Source organism: Myotis daubentonii, chromosome 9, assembly GCF_963259705.1.
Source record: "Myotis daubentonii chromosome 9, mMyoDau2.1, whole genome shotgun sequence".
In the NCBI taxonomy this organism is placed as follows: Eukaryota; Metazoa; Chordata; class Mammalia; order Chiroptera; family Vespertilionidae; genus Myotis; species Myotis daubentonii.
Window position 1 is genome coordinate 58,267,900 of NC_081848.1, and position 12,445 is coordinate 58,280,344.

The window sequence follows — 12,445 nt, forward strand, 5'->3', positions numbered from 1 at the left end:
TGCACAAGGGATCCAATTTCACCACATTCTTGTAAATACTTATTGTCTGTCTTTTTAATGATAGCCATTCCAGTGGTTGTGCAGTGGTTTTGCTTTGGCGTTCCCTGGTTACTGAAGATGTTGAGCATCTTTTTATGTGCATATTAGCCATTTGCTATCTTCTTTGGAGATTGTCTATTTAAATATTTTTTCTATATTCTAATTGGGTTATATTTTTATGACTGGGTTTTAAAGGTTCTTTATATATTCTGGATTCAAGGCACTAATAAGATATATGCTTTGTAAATATTTTCTCACAGTCCAGGGACTGTGTCTCTAGCAATTCTTTATGAAACAAAAGGCCTGCCTCAAAGAGAGCTCCTGAAACACATCCCTTTCTCTTCCCCTCACAAAGTCACTGTGGTAAATAAACACATCAACATATCATTACCTGATTCTATTTAATTTACAAGCTCTTTTCTTCTAAGTTTCCTGTGACTGCCTGATTCAATTATTTTTAAGTAAATATGACCTACGCCATGGTCTAAGTGGGGTTTTGGAAAGAATGCAGAAGGAATGAGGAGATGGGAGTTTGAGTTCCAGATGTAAAGCTTATTACCTATGTACTTATAAGAAAAGCGTCTAATGTGATCCAAATTCCAATTTCTCCATCTGTAAAATGTGACTGATAAGACCAGCTTGGCATATCCCAGTGAGGTTATTGTAATATGTTTGTAAAGTACAAGAGATATTTCCTTGAATGAAGTAAAGCTACACGCCAGCCAGACCCTACACATGAGGCATTTGCAGCCACAGCTGCATTGATTGTTTTAGTAGCTTGTGTGGGTCCTGATTAGTTTTCTAAGGAAAACAATGTGTTAATTGACAGTGGCTATTGATTGCAATTGATTGCAATGTTACTGAGGTGGATTAGTTAGAGTCCTTCTGAGCTACCCTGTGAAAGAGAAAAGAGAAAGAAGCAAGGAACTACGTGACAATGGCAGCGCTTCATGAGCGCTAAGTAAGTATTAGCCAACATAACAGTAATTATTATCATCATTACCCTTTGTCCTGAGAGGTCTGACACTCCAAACTCGGGTCACACATCAACAATCTTAAGCATACATCTTTCACCTTCCCAATCCATAGTCTTGTTTCTTGGGGACCATAATTGAATCTAAGCAAATACTTCCTTGGATCTTCAGAGGTGTTCTAATTTAATTGTCTTCAAAAGCATATCTATTCACAGCCTTTCTACCTGAATTATCACCCTTAAAGGAAAGAGAACATTTTCTTAGCCAGTTTTTACCACCACCCAACAATGAAGTCTCTTCACAAGTAATTGCAGTAGTAATGGTAATAGTAGTACTAGTGGTATAGAAGTGGTACTACTAGTTGTAGTAATGGCAATAGCAATAGTGACAGTAAAATAGCTTACACTTATGGAGCATTTAGCTGTGATGTGCTGTGGTTAAGTATTTTACCCGCAGTAGTAATTTAATCCTCACAACCATCCCAGGAGATAAGTTCTATTATTATGCACACTTGTACATATCAGGAAACTAAGACATAGATTGGCTGAGTCAATTTCAGGAAGCTAGTAAGTGCCCTTTGGGGATAGATCACATCTTAAGTAGGTATTTGGGGCCAGTATAGAAAGAAAACACAAAACAGTCTTCATTTTTGGCATCATGGAATCATTCCCTTGTGTCTTGGCTTAGCTTCAAACACACCCAAATTGCTTCCAACTGCCCAGTAATGTGGAGGTCACCTCTGGTGTCTAGAGTCACAAATCCAAGCTCCCCTACTTACTAGTTTTGTGATTTTAGGAAGGTTATTTAATGTCTTCTTGTCTCAGTTACTTCATTGTAAAATGAGCAAACATAACTTCTTATGATTGTTGGGATAATTCAATGATGTATGTACAATGTTTCGCTCAATGCTTAGATTTCTTTGGGCTCAACATCTTTAATTATGTAAAGTAGTGATGGTTGTAGAAAATGTCAGGGTTGTAGAAAATATGATATGATTCCTCTCTTCAAAGTTATTACTTAATAAGACATTAATGATAAAACTCATAAGTATCACTACATATTGTGCTGTGATTGCCTCCAAAGAGGTAAAGATATTAAATGTAATAAAAGTTTCAAGATGGTCAAATTCATGTGGTTTGAGGAGCGGGTGAAGAAAGCTTCATGGCAAGAGTGTGGGTGTGGAATGGTGTATGAAGCCAGGCAGGAACACAGGTTTTTCCAACTGGGAGATAATATTTTGAGCCAGGGAAACACCATGACAAAATGGGAATGAACTCAGACATTTGCAGGACAGAATGGGGCCTCCTCATTAGAGAAGAAGCTTTGCTTTAATGATATGAGGATTTAAGACCAGGAACAGTAGATGTGTTAATTAACTCAATGGAGAGAATCCTTTCACAATGTATAATATATCAAATCATCACAACATACACTTTATTTTTTTTTAAATTTTGTTTTATTACTTAAAGTATTACAAAGAGTATTACATATGTCTCCTTTTTTTCCCCCTTGACATTCCCCCAACCTCCCCTACCCCCCAGTGTCTTGTGTCCATTGGTTATGCTTATATGCATGCATACAAGTCCTTCGGTTGATCTCTTACCACCCCCCCACCCCATCCCCCAACCCTCCCCGGCCTTCCTGCTGTAGTTTGACAGTCTGTTCAATGCTGCTTTAAATATCTTAGAATTTTATTTGTCAGTTATGCCTCAACAAAGCTGAAAAAAAGACCAGGTTGGAAAGGAGGGACCAAACTTTTGGAATGTTGCATAAAACAATACCTTTCTTCACACTGTTCTTTTTTTCTGGAGTGCCATTTTTGGATAATTCTGGCTAATAAAATCACAACCATTTTTTAAAGACTAGTTCAAGTACTATGTTTTACAAGAAGCCCTTTCTTCCTATTCATAGAAATTTCCTGTAACGAATTCTTAGTCCATCTTTGTTCTTATCTGGCATAACTACACTTGCAGGTTTGCTTAGGTCATCCTGAGTTATGTGCCTATTATTCCATTATAGTTATTAGCAGAACCCCCTTTGACTCTGAAATATGTTTGTTTGTATGATAAAATGTAAGGTCACCCACTTATAACTCTTATCTCTCTTCCCTTGTGTTATATATGGCCGTCTGGTGGCCCCTATTAAAATGTTCAAGTGAGCTGAGATTGTATCTACTCATTTTGTGTTCCCAGTACAGACACTAATAATTATTTATTAAGTGAATTTAAATAAGGAGGTGGGAAAGCTCTTGGAGTCGAATTCTGTACTCTTAGACCTTTTTTATGTTGTTCCTAAAACCATCTGGTATTGCAGCTGCCCATACCAGGTGCTTGATAGGTCTGTAAATTTGGTCAGACTTCCACAGGGTTATGCTATTTTGGGAGTGTGCTGGAAATGACTGTAGCGCAGACTAGAAGTGTGCGCTCATAAATCTCCTCCCTTCCCAGTGCTTGCTAACCTGTGCATGTTTCTCACTGACAGTTCGGGTTGGTCTTGAGGCCTAAAGAAGACTTTCCTTTGGAAAAAGCCAGGGTGTTCAATCCAGTCAAATGTGTGCGCTTTTAGTTTAATTGCATGACTGAAACAGCTCATTTCTGGGTCTCTGTTACGAAATTTAGAATGGAAATTAATGAAGATAGGTGATATTTCTACATTGATCGAACAGGACATGATAGTTAACAGATTGTATTGAATTTTAATTTTTATTCAATTAGTGTTATTTTGTTGGGGTTTTTACCTGGGACTTCAACACTTACTTTAGAACCTTTTATGATTTAATAACCCGACTTGATTTTTTTCTTCTTAAAATTTCTAAAATGTTATATTAGCAGATGGTAAAGAGATTAAAAGACATAGTCTTTCCTGTATTGTTTATTTATTTCCAAAGTAATCATTTAGTCCCTTTAAACTTTCTTATTATGAGTAGAAAGTATAGTTGTCTCTGAAATCTTGATTTCATACTTGGAATCTTTTAGTCCATGGTGTACTGTTACATCTCCCCCCCCTCCCTTCCATACACACATCTTGTGGTTTAAGGATATCACCACTATTTGAATATATGGGTTGGGCAAAAGTAGGTTTACAGTTGTGAGTATGTGAAACACAGTTTATTCTTGTATTATTATTTAATTATTGTATTATTTTATATACGAACAACTATAAACTTGCTTTTGCCCCACCCTGTATATAATCACAGTACTACACATTTAAACCAGAGATTAAATTCTGAACCCTATGTAAACAGATTCTATGGAAAATTAAACTGCTGAAAGCCCTTAGAGAGAGTCTTGTGAGGAAATTGCTTTTCTACTCAGAGCACAGCCTGGGCCTGGCCAACATTCCCTGTGACCAGTGCCAGTCTTTAAGAAGTACTTGGTCAGTGCTCCTTTGCCAGGCTATGTAACTGTCTTCCTTTCTAGTCTCACCCTCTTGGTTTGAAAGAAGCCATAGAATCTCTCATGTAGGGTTGTCTCTTTTTCTAACCTTGGAGGAAAGGTTTACCATCCTTGGTACCAATGACATTTTACATTAATGAGTTCTTTGTTGTGGTGGGCTTTCCTGTGCATTGTAAGATGCTTAGCAACATCCTTGGCCTCTGTTCGCTAGGTTTTGTGGCATCCTTTATCCCAAATAATGATAATCGAAAATATTTCCAGTCACCATCAAATGTTTCAAGGGGTAAAGAGGACTCCAAATGACGCCCTGTTGAGCACCACTGCCTTGAAGTCTTTCCTTCACAGAACATGGAAGAAGCAATGTTCTTAGACAAGCACACATCCATCCTGTGACTTGCATAAGTCGCTTGACTTCTCTGACACTCACTTTCCCTGCAAAGTGGGGAGAATCACATCAGCTGTTAGAGTCATTGAGATTTCAACCACATCAGGCAGAGAAACCTGATTGTACACAGTAACGTCCCGGTGCACGGATGGTAGTCACTGTCATTCCTATTTGGGGAGTCCCAACTAAGTTTTTCAACACCGGTGATTCCAACTTAAATAAAGGTGTCTCTCTTTCTTTTTACCTCTGTGTACAGAGCACGACGAATGTGGCAGTGGGCAGCACAACTGTGATGAGAATGCCATCTGCACCAACACTGTCCGAGGACACAGCTGCACCTGCAAACCGGGCTATGTGGGGAACGGGACCATCTGCAGAGGTAGGCTTGCTGCCCTGCCTGGGCTCTCGGTACTCATGTCAGAATGCTTTCACACTCTGGCATAGTCAGGGCTCCTTCTCCTGGTTTATCAGCTGGAAAGGGCACTGCGCATCAGAGGAAAGGAGACATGCTTTGAGTGTACCTTTTGGGCTGAATGAAAGAGGTATGCGTGCGGGTCAGGGGCATAGTCCCACAATTGGATGGCTGTTCAGCTTTGCCTCTGGTCCTGAGCTGGTGAAGGATGCTCTGATTGCCTCCATTCCCTGTGAGGCTTTGCTCAGAGAGCAAGTGGGCACTGCTTGTGGTCACACTGGAGGCATCTATTTAGGGAGAAAGCCTAAAATTTCAGCTGCTCTCTCTGTTTGTAGCAGCTCAGCAAATTCAGAGGTCAGTGCCCTTGCTCCCATTTGCATTTAGTGTAAAATACAAACTCCTCCCTTTGGTTCAGCATTGGGTCCCTGTGTCCTCTCAGCCTCTCTCTTTTCTCTCCCCCTCATTCCTTTCTCATGACCACGTTATTCTTGGAACATGTCCATCACATTCCTGTTTCAGGACTTTGCTTGTTGTCCCCTCAGCCCCCAGGCTCATTTCTTTCAGTGTCACTCATTACAGGAACTTTCTTTGACCATTCTGTTTAAAATGACACCCCTATTACCTCTTACTTCTGTGCCCTACTTCATTTTTTCTTCGCTGACACAACCTGATAGAATATTGCACATCTACATGTTTATGCATTGTCTGTCTCCCCGTTGGGATGTCAGCTCCATGAGAATGACCACTTAGTCTTGTCTCCCTGCTCTGTTCCCAGCAACTGGAAGAAGGGTGCCTGGCATATTGTAGGTGCTCCTTAAGTAAGTGTTAAGTGACTGAATCAACCAAAGGGGAAGGAGACACAATCATATTGGAAGAGGCAAAATGTACAGCCCCAGCCCCCCCCCCCACCCCCCAAAGCAAACAAACAAACAGACAAACAGAAAAAAAATAGGTATTATTTCACCCTCATTTCAGAGGTGACAAAACTGAGACACAGAAAGTTTAAGTACCTTGCCCAAGGACACACAGCACATTATCCTCTACAGAGATGACATCCTGATGATGAGAGAGAAATAATGACTTACTTCACCACATTCATAATTAGGTGAAGGGTTAGTTTGAAAAGATTAATTTCATTTTATTGGTGATCTTGGGGTAAATAGCCTCATACATAACAGAGTTTAAATTGGTGAACCTTTCTAGTGGTAATTTGACAAAACCTATCAATATTTATAAATCTGAAGAGCAATGTAGGAATTTTCTTGATTCCACCTCCTGAAATGTGTTCTAGAAAAGCATGTGGTCATGATATGCAGACACAGTGATGTTTTTGTGGCATATGTATTCATCAAAACCCAGAAACTGCCAAAATTATCCTCGGTAATGGAATAATTTAGTCTATTTGATGTATCATGGAATAGAATAGAGTGGTTAGAAACTCTAAGTGTATGTATGTGCACACACGTGTATACATACATACATGTGCACATATAGATAGACATGCACACATGCATACATACATACTAAGAGATCTCCAAGACATATTTTGGAGAAAAAAGAAAAGAAAAATAAATAAAATCAAGTTACAGGACAGTACATATAGCATCCTCACATATCTAATTCATTATTTTAAAATGTCTGCACTCACATTTATGCAACTGCATAGGCACTGGAAACATGCAAACTGTCCTCCATCTTCCCCATAGGTGTGTGTGTGTGAAATAGAATTCACTCATTGCTATGTATTCAATATTGTCTGCATCTCTTACAATGGGAATTTATGTATGTAATATTTGTGGGGTTTTTTTTTTTCAGTTCCATGAGGCAAATAAAGAAACCAGTGCTCAGCTTTTAGAAAAAGGCTGAAACTATTTTCAAAGCAACACAAAACACATAAACATTAATAGAGTTCCCCAGATTACAAAGCCCATTGCTAGTAACTGCACGTTCATGCTGTAAATCTGAGGAGGGAGCAACACAGGGATTTGATTTTAATGCGTTTGTCTCCGAATTATGTTACCTTGTCAAATAATATTAATTGCGCTGGTGCAGTGAGTTTGTGTTTGCTAAGTCCTCTAACAGCATTGTGATAAGTGGTCACTTCACCTTTGTGGAGTTTGAAAGTTCAACTGTGGGAAAAATATGGGTTCAAATAATGTTTCTGGTGTCTAGAAATACATCTTTTCTTGAAAGTTATGAATTAGGAAAGTAATTTTCTTGAAGTGATTTTCATAGCCAATGGTGTTGACCTCAGCAAGGTGGAAGAATCCTATGTTTTATAAATGTTGCTTGGGGAGGCATTGCGGTGTAGTTGAAGAATTAGACGAACAGTTTGGAGATTTGAGGTTTAGACCTGATTTTATTACTGGTGAGTTGCAAAGTCTATATTTTTACATAGTAAACTCGGGTTAGTACCACCTTCTGTGTTTATCCAACAATGCTACTGCAAAGCCTTATTAAAGGAGTATGTATGGGAGAGTTTTAAAATAGCAAATGCTATAAGAAATGAAGGCAGTATTATTAGTGGTGCAGAGATGAGGAAGAAGGAGGAGGCAGCTCATGAGCTGCTTAAAGCTCAATCTTCTGACTGAAGTACAGTCAGACCTCATTTTATTGCACTGCCCTTTATCATGCATCACAGATGCTGCATTAAAAAACATAAACTGAAGGGAAGACCCTCCACCCCCAAAATGATTGAGATACTTTATTGCAATACTCACTTTACTGTGATGCTCGCTTTATTGATACTTGCTTTGTTACAGTGGTCTGGAACTAGCCTGTAATGTCTCTGAGGTGTACCTGTACCCAAATTTGTCTCTCGGTTTCATCGTGGGCATTTGATAGGTGACTTTCCCACCTGTAACTGAAACACCTACAGAGGCGGGTGGATAAGGATCACCAGACATTGAACTAATTCTTTTTATTTTCTGGCAATGTGTAAGAGCTTTTCTAGACATGATGTTGACTACCTGTTCACACTTCCATTAACAACCAAAACACAAGGCAGTGATTTCTCAAAAATACTAATTGGTGTGAATTCTCTCAGATGGGCTTTCCTAATGGCTGATGCTCATATGAGGAGTTTTTTATTTCTCACGAGGATGGAAAATGCCAGTTCAGCTTCAAAAACAGTCACAAGTATGTACGTGCCAGACACCTTGCTGGGTGTGTTCATGTATGTCATCTCATTCAGTCCCCACTGTATCCCTGGTGGGCTGCTAGCATTAGTCTATTTCACAGGTGAAACTTGAATAAGACATAGTTGAATCTGATTTAACCCAGTTAGTGTGACTGCTTTTCATTTCTTCCCTCCTCTCCCTCCCTTCCTTTTTCTTTTCTTTCATCATTTTTTCCTATTTCCTACTCCTTTTCTTTTCCATTTATGCTTTCACTTCCTTTTCCTCCCTAGCTGTTCATCATTCTCTCTCTCTCTCTCTCTCTCTCTCTCTCTCATCTTTTGATATTCTAACTAGAGACAGTAAAGAAGATAAAAAAGGGAAGAGAGAGTGCAATGAGAATCTATAATTACAAATATTTTTGTGGACATTTTTGAAACAGACTAAAGTACTTTTGAAAATAGGGAGTAGCTGCTGCTAAATATTTGGGGTTAAGTGAGGAAAACACTTACAAACTGTTTCAAATTAGATTTACACAACCCGACGCGAGGGTTGGGGCTGTCTGTGGGAGTGTTGCTCTGTTTCCCCAGTCCTGAGATCGCCTGGAACTGAAGGTGGGCTCTAAGCAGGCAGTTGTCCATAAGTCGCTGATAGGCTAATCCTGTGCTCTTGTCTGTCATTGGGGCTGGACATGATGACCCTTGAAAACTGATAATGACTGATAAGACTGACATGTAGTTCATAAACATACGGTGAGTGGGAATTCTGTATCAGGAGACTAATTTTAGGCACACAAAAAGCAAAAAACAACTGAAAATAGGGCCACTGGAGATTTGCCATTTAGGGTAGGAAAAGGATTTGAACAAGGGCTTTCAACACAATAAAACAATATACAACATGGTATTATCTTAGGGAAAGAGGCTTATATAGAATTACTTCTAATATAGAGCCACATGAAAGGCATATTAGATGTCAGTTAGGACTCCTTTGGTTTCAGGTCAAAGAAATCGACCGGTAGGAGTGGCTGTGTGATTTGCAGAGACCAGAGTAAAATGAAAGTGGGGTCCTTGTTCAAGGAGTAGGAAAATTCTGCTGTTTAAACGTAACAAAATATAATGCTTTTATCATTCGTCTGTGGTCTCTACCTCAGCCTGTCGTGGTGTTTTAATTTGCTATTTAATGTCTCTACCTTGGCCATGGGGATTGTCTTGGGTTGAGCACAGACCATCATAGGAGCTTCAGGCCCCTCCCCCACGGTCTGTGGTGCTCCCCTGTGTACATGCGCTCTGACCTGGCTGGGGCAGGGGAGGCCCGTTCTGTAGCTTTCCTTCCACCCCGAGTCCACAGCAGATGGACAACGCAAGAGGACTGTAGCCTCCTTACCAGTTCCCTCATCTCCCACAAATGCACCCAAGTGCTTCCAGCTAGGGGCAGGGATGGCATAGCTATGTTCCGCCTGGAAACACACCCAGAGCAAGAGTGCATACCCGAACTGACCCTTTGTGTGTCTGTACACAGGACTCTGCTGGGGACAGAGTAAGGCAGTTGTTGATGGATGGGGAGGGAGAGGCTATGAGGGATCTGGGGGCCCCGGGTTTGGAAATGGAGAACTGAGAACCCAGCCTAGAGAGACAGGGAGATGGTGGGAGGTGGGGCTACACATGAGCTCAGGCTCTAAACCCCAATCATGTGCTCCATTGTCCCATGGGACCTCTGTTACAAAACACAAATTCAAAGATGAAATGACTGAGACCTTTAAGATGGTGACCACAGAGCATTAACCCCCATATGTCAGACACTGTGTGCTTCTGAAGTTGGCTGTCTACTAGCATTAGTGAGCTTTCCAGGTGTCATAGAACCTAAAGGCAAAAAGTGGGGGGCTTCAGAGCTGATGACTGCAGGAGCTGGGGTGCTGCTAGTGCTCTCCTCTGCCTCCTTTCTGCTTCTCTGAGGATTGGTGTCACAGTTCTTTCTCATTACCGGCTTGCTTTATGGTTATTCATCCATGTGGTTGAAGATCAGACCCTTGTTTTATAGGTTCAGAAACTTGGCCTTTTCAGGGTACCTGAAGTGATTAATATCTTATGGACCAATATAGTAATTTATTATGATAGCTTTCCTGGTTTGAGTAGTGCCTACAAATGATACCCTTGTTTTTCCTACCTGCATCCTGAACAGAGAAACAGAGAAACAAATCAAGCAAGTGGAGACCAAAACATCAATATCAATACTGATAAAGATCATGCCCAAGAATGACTTATGTACATGACAACAGTATTGATAATATTGAATCCCTAAACCAGGCTCCTGCAGCTAATCACAGGTGTCCAAGGCAACCCATAGAGCATGTGCACACAGGGCTTCCTCTGCACATTTTAAGGTCTCCTGGTCCCTCGGGAGCAAGTGAGGAAAGAGCAGGGTTGCCCATGTGCAGTTCCTCTCTACAGCTCACAATCAGTCAGGGGAGAGGGAGACGGTAGGCCAAGAGGCCCAGGGAAAATTTCTCTTTGGGAAATTAGATAAATGTAAAGGAAGCACCTCCTCCCCAACTCTGCTAACAACTTCTGTTAAGAAGTGGCAAAATGTTTGTGTCTAGTTTCATCTTCTTTCTTAAGTAAAAGATATGCAGGGACCCCATTTTTTAAAATTCAGAATTATTTAAATGGGAAATCACAGCCAAGGAGTCAAGGGGGTATTATTGGCTCATCATCTGAGTAGCCATTTGCCTTCTGCCACAGTCTTTACTGGAGGAAGAATCATTCCAGAGACTATTGCAAAGCCATTGCCCAACATACTTCAGCATTTACAGAGACAGTGGATGGTATCACACGCCTAGTGTCCCCTCACCTTCCTGTTTTCTAGAGAAGTAGATTAATTCAACTTCCCTTGCCCAATGTTTTATTTTCAAACCACGTGAAGGGGCTCTTTAATGACTTTACAGTTTATGTCCATGTAGTTTTGTTTGTCTTTCCCGTTCAAGTCCTGAAAGCCCCCCCACCGTCTCCCCCCCCGCCCCCGACCTCAGCCTGGGTGAGCCACCCTTCTTTGAGCATCAGACACCTTCCAAACACCACACCAGTCCCTATAATCCCATGTTCTCCTTGACTGTTTACTTGTCTGTTTCCTGCAGGCCAAGGCTATGTGTCTCTGTGTAGCCAACAGTTAGCAAAAAAAACTAAAGATGTTATAGATGCTCAACATTTTCCTGATGCGTGAACATTTCAAGATTCTTTTCTAATAAAGCATGCATGGTTTATCTGGAAGATTTTACATAAAAGAAAAAGTCTTCCTGAGACACAGAAGTACTTAGGCCACTCAAGCCTTACCCCCACCCAGCCTGAAGAAAACACACACCCAAATGTAGCTGTGCAAACTGACTTTCATGTAGAGTCTGCATTGCTAATGGATGACTGGTTTTCAAATAAAATCATAATAAAATCCAGTTCACTGTCGAAGTTCCTGCATCATAGGTGAATGCTTATTCTAAGGCACTTCCGAATCCCACGTGCTCTGAAGTCATTCATTATGTGCTGGCTGACATTGAGGTGCACCTGCAGACACACTGCTTCCTAGGAGTTGCTGTTTGATGGGATGCTGGGAAAATTTTCAAAAAAGACACAGGTAGTCTGGAACAGAAGGTGAGAGAAGGTTTGTATAATATAAACAGAAAGATTATATCACATGTGATGGCTCATGTTAAAGATGGAAATGAAATCCTGAATTAAATTATATAGGTGTCTCATATGCACAAAGATGCTTCCAGAGACTCAGAGGCAACATGAGAGGGAGAAAGGGAGAATAGAAAGGTAAGTTGTTTTAATAAGACATCACTGATGATAATAAAATTGATAAACTGCTGGGCTGTGAATCAGAGAAGGTGATATTTGAGGATTTTAAAGCAAATAGCAAGGGGAATAGGAGAGCCTTTGGCAAAAATACTTACAGCACTCTAGATGTAGTTTTCAAATGCGTTTAATGTAATGAGGAAGCATTCAGGAAGGTTCCATCTAAAACTCTGCCTTTAGGTGTAGAGACAAAATGTTACAGAGAATGGCGGGAGGCAAAGTGGACTGACATTATAGGATGGCTTAACCCATTTTGAGCAGGCCTTTGTAAAAACACAT

The 12,445-nt window shown here is 40.5% G+C and overlaps 1 protein-coding gene across 2 annotated transcripts in view; it reads left to right on the forward strand.

The window, feature by feature from the left end:
• NELL1 (neural EGFL like 1) overlaps nucleotides 1-12,445 on the forward strand; it is a 705,206-nt gene that overhangs the window by 421,336 nt on the left and 271,425 nt on the right. For both annotated transcript variants that reach the window (XM_059709145.1, XM_059709146.1), the window contains exon 14: nucleotides 5,050-5,172. In XM_059709145.1, coding sequence (XP_059565128.1) covers nucleotides 5,050-5,172 — 123 coding nt within the window. The remainder of the gene's footprint in view (nucleotides 1-5,049; nucleotides 5,173-12,445) is intronic.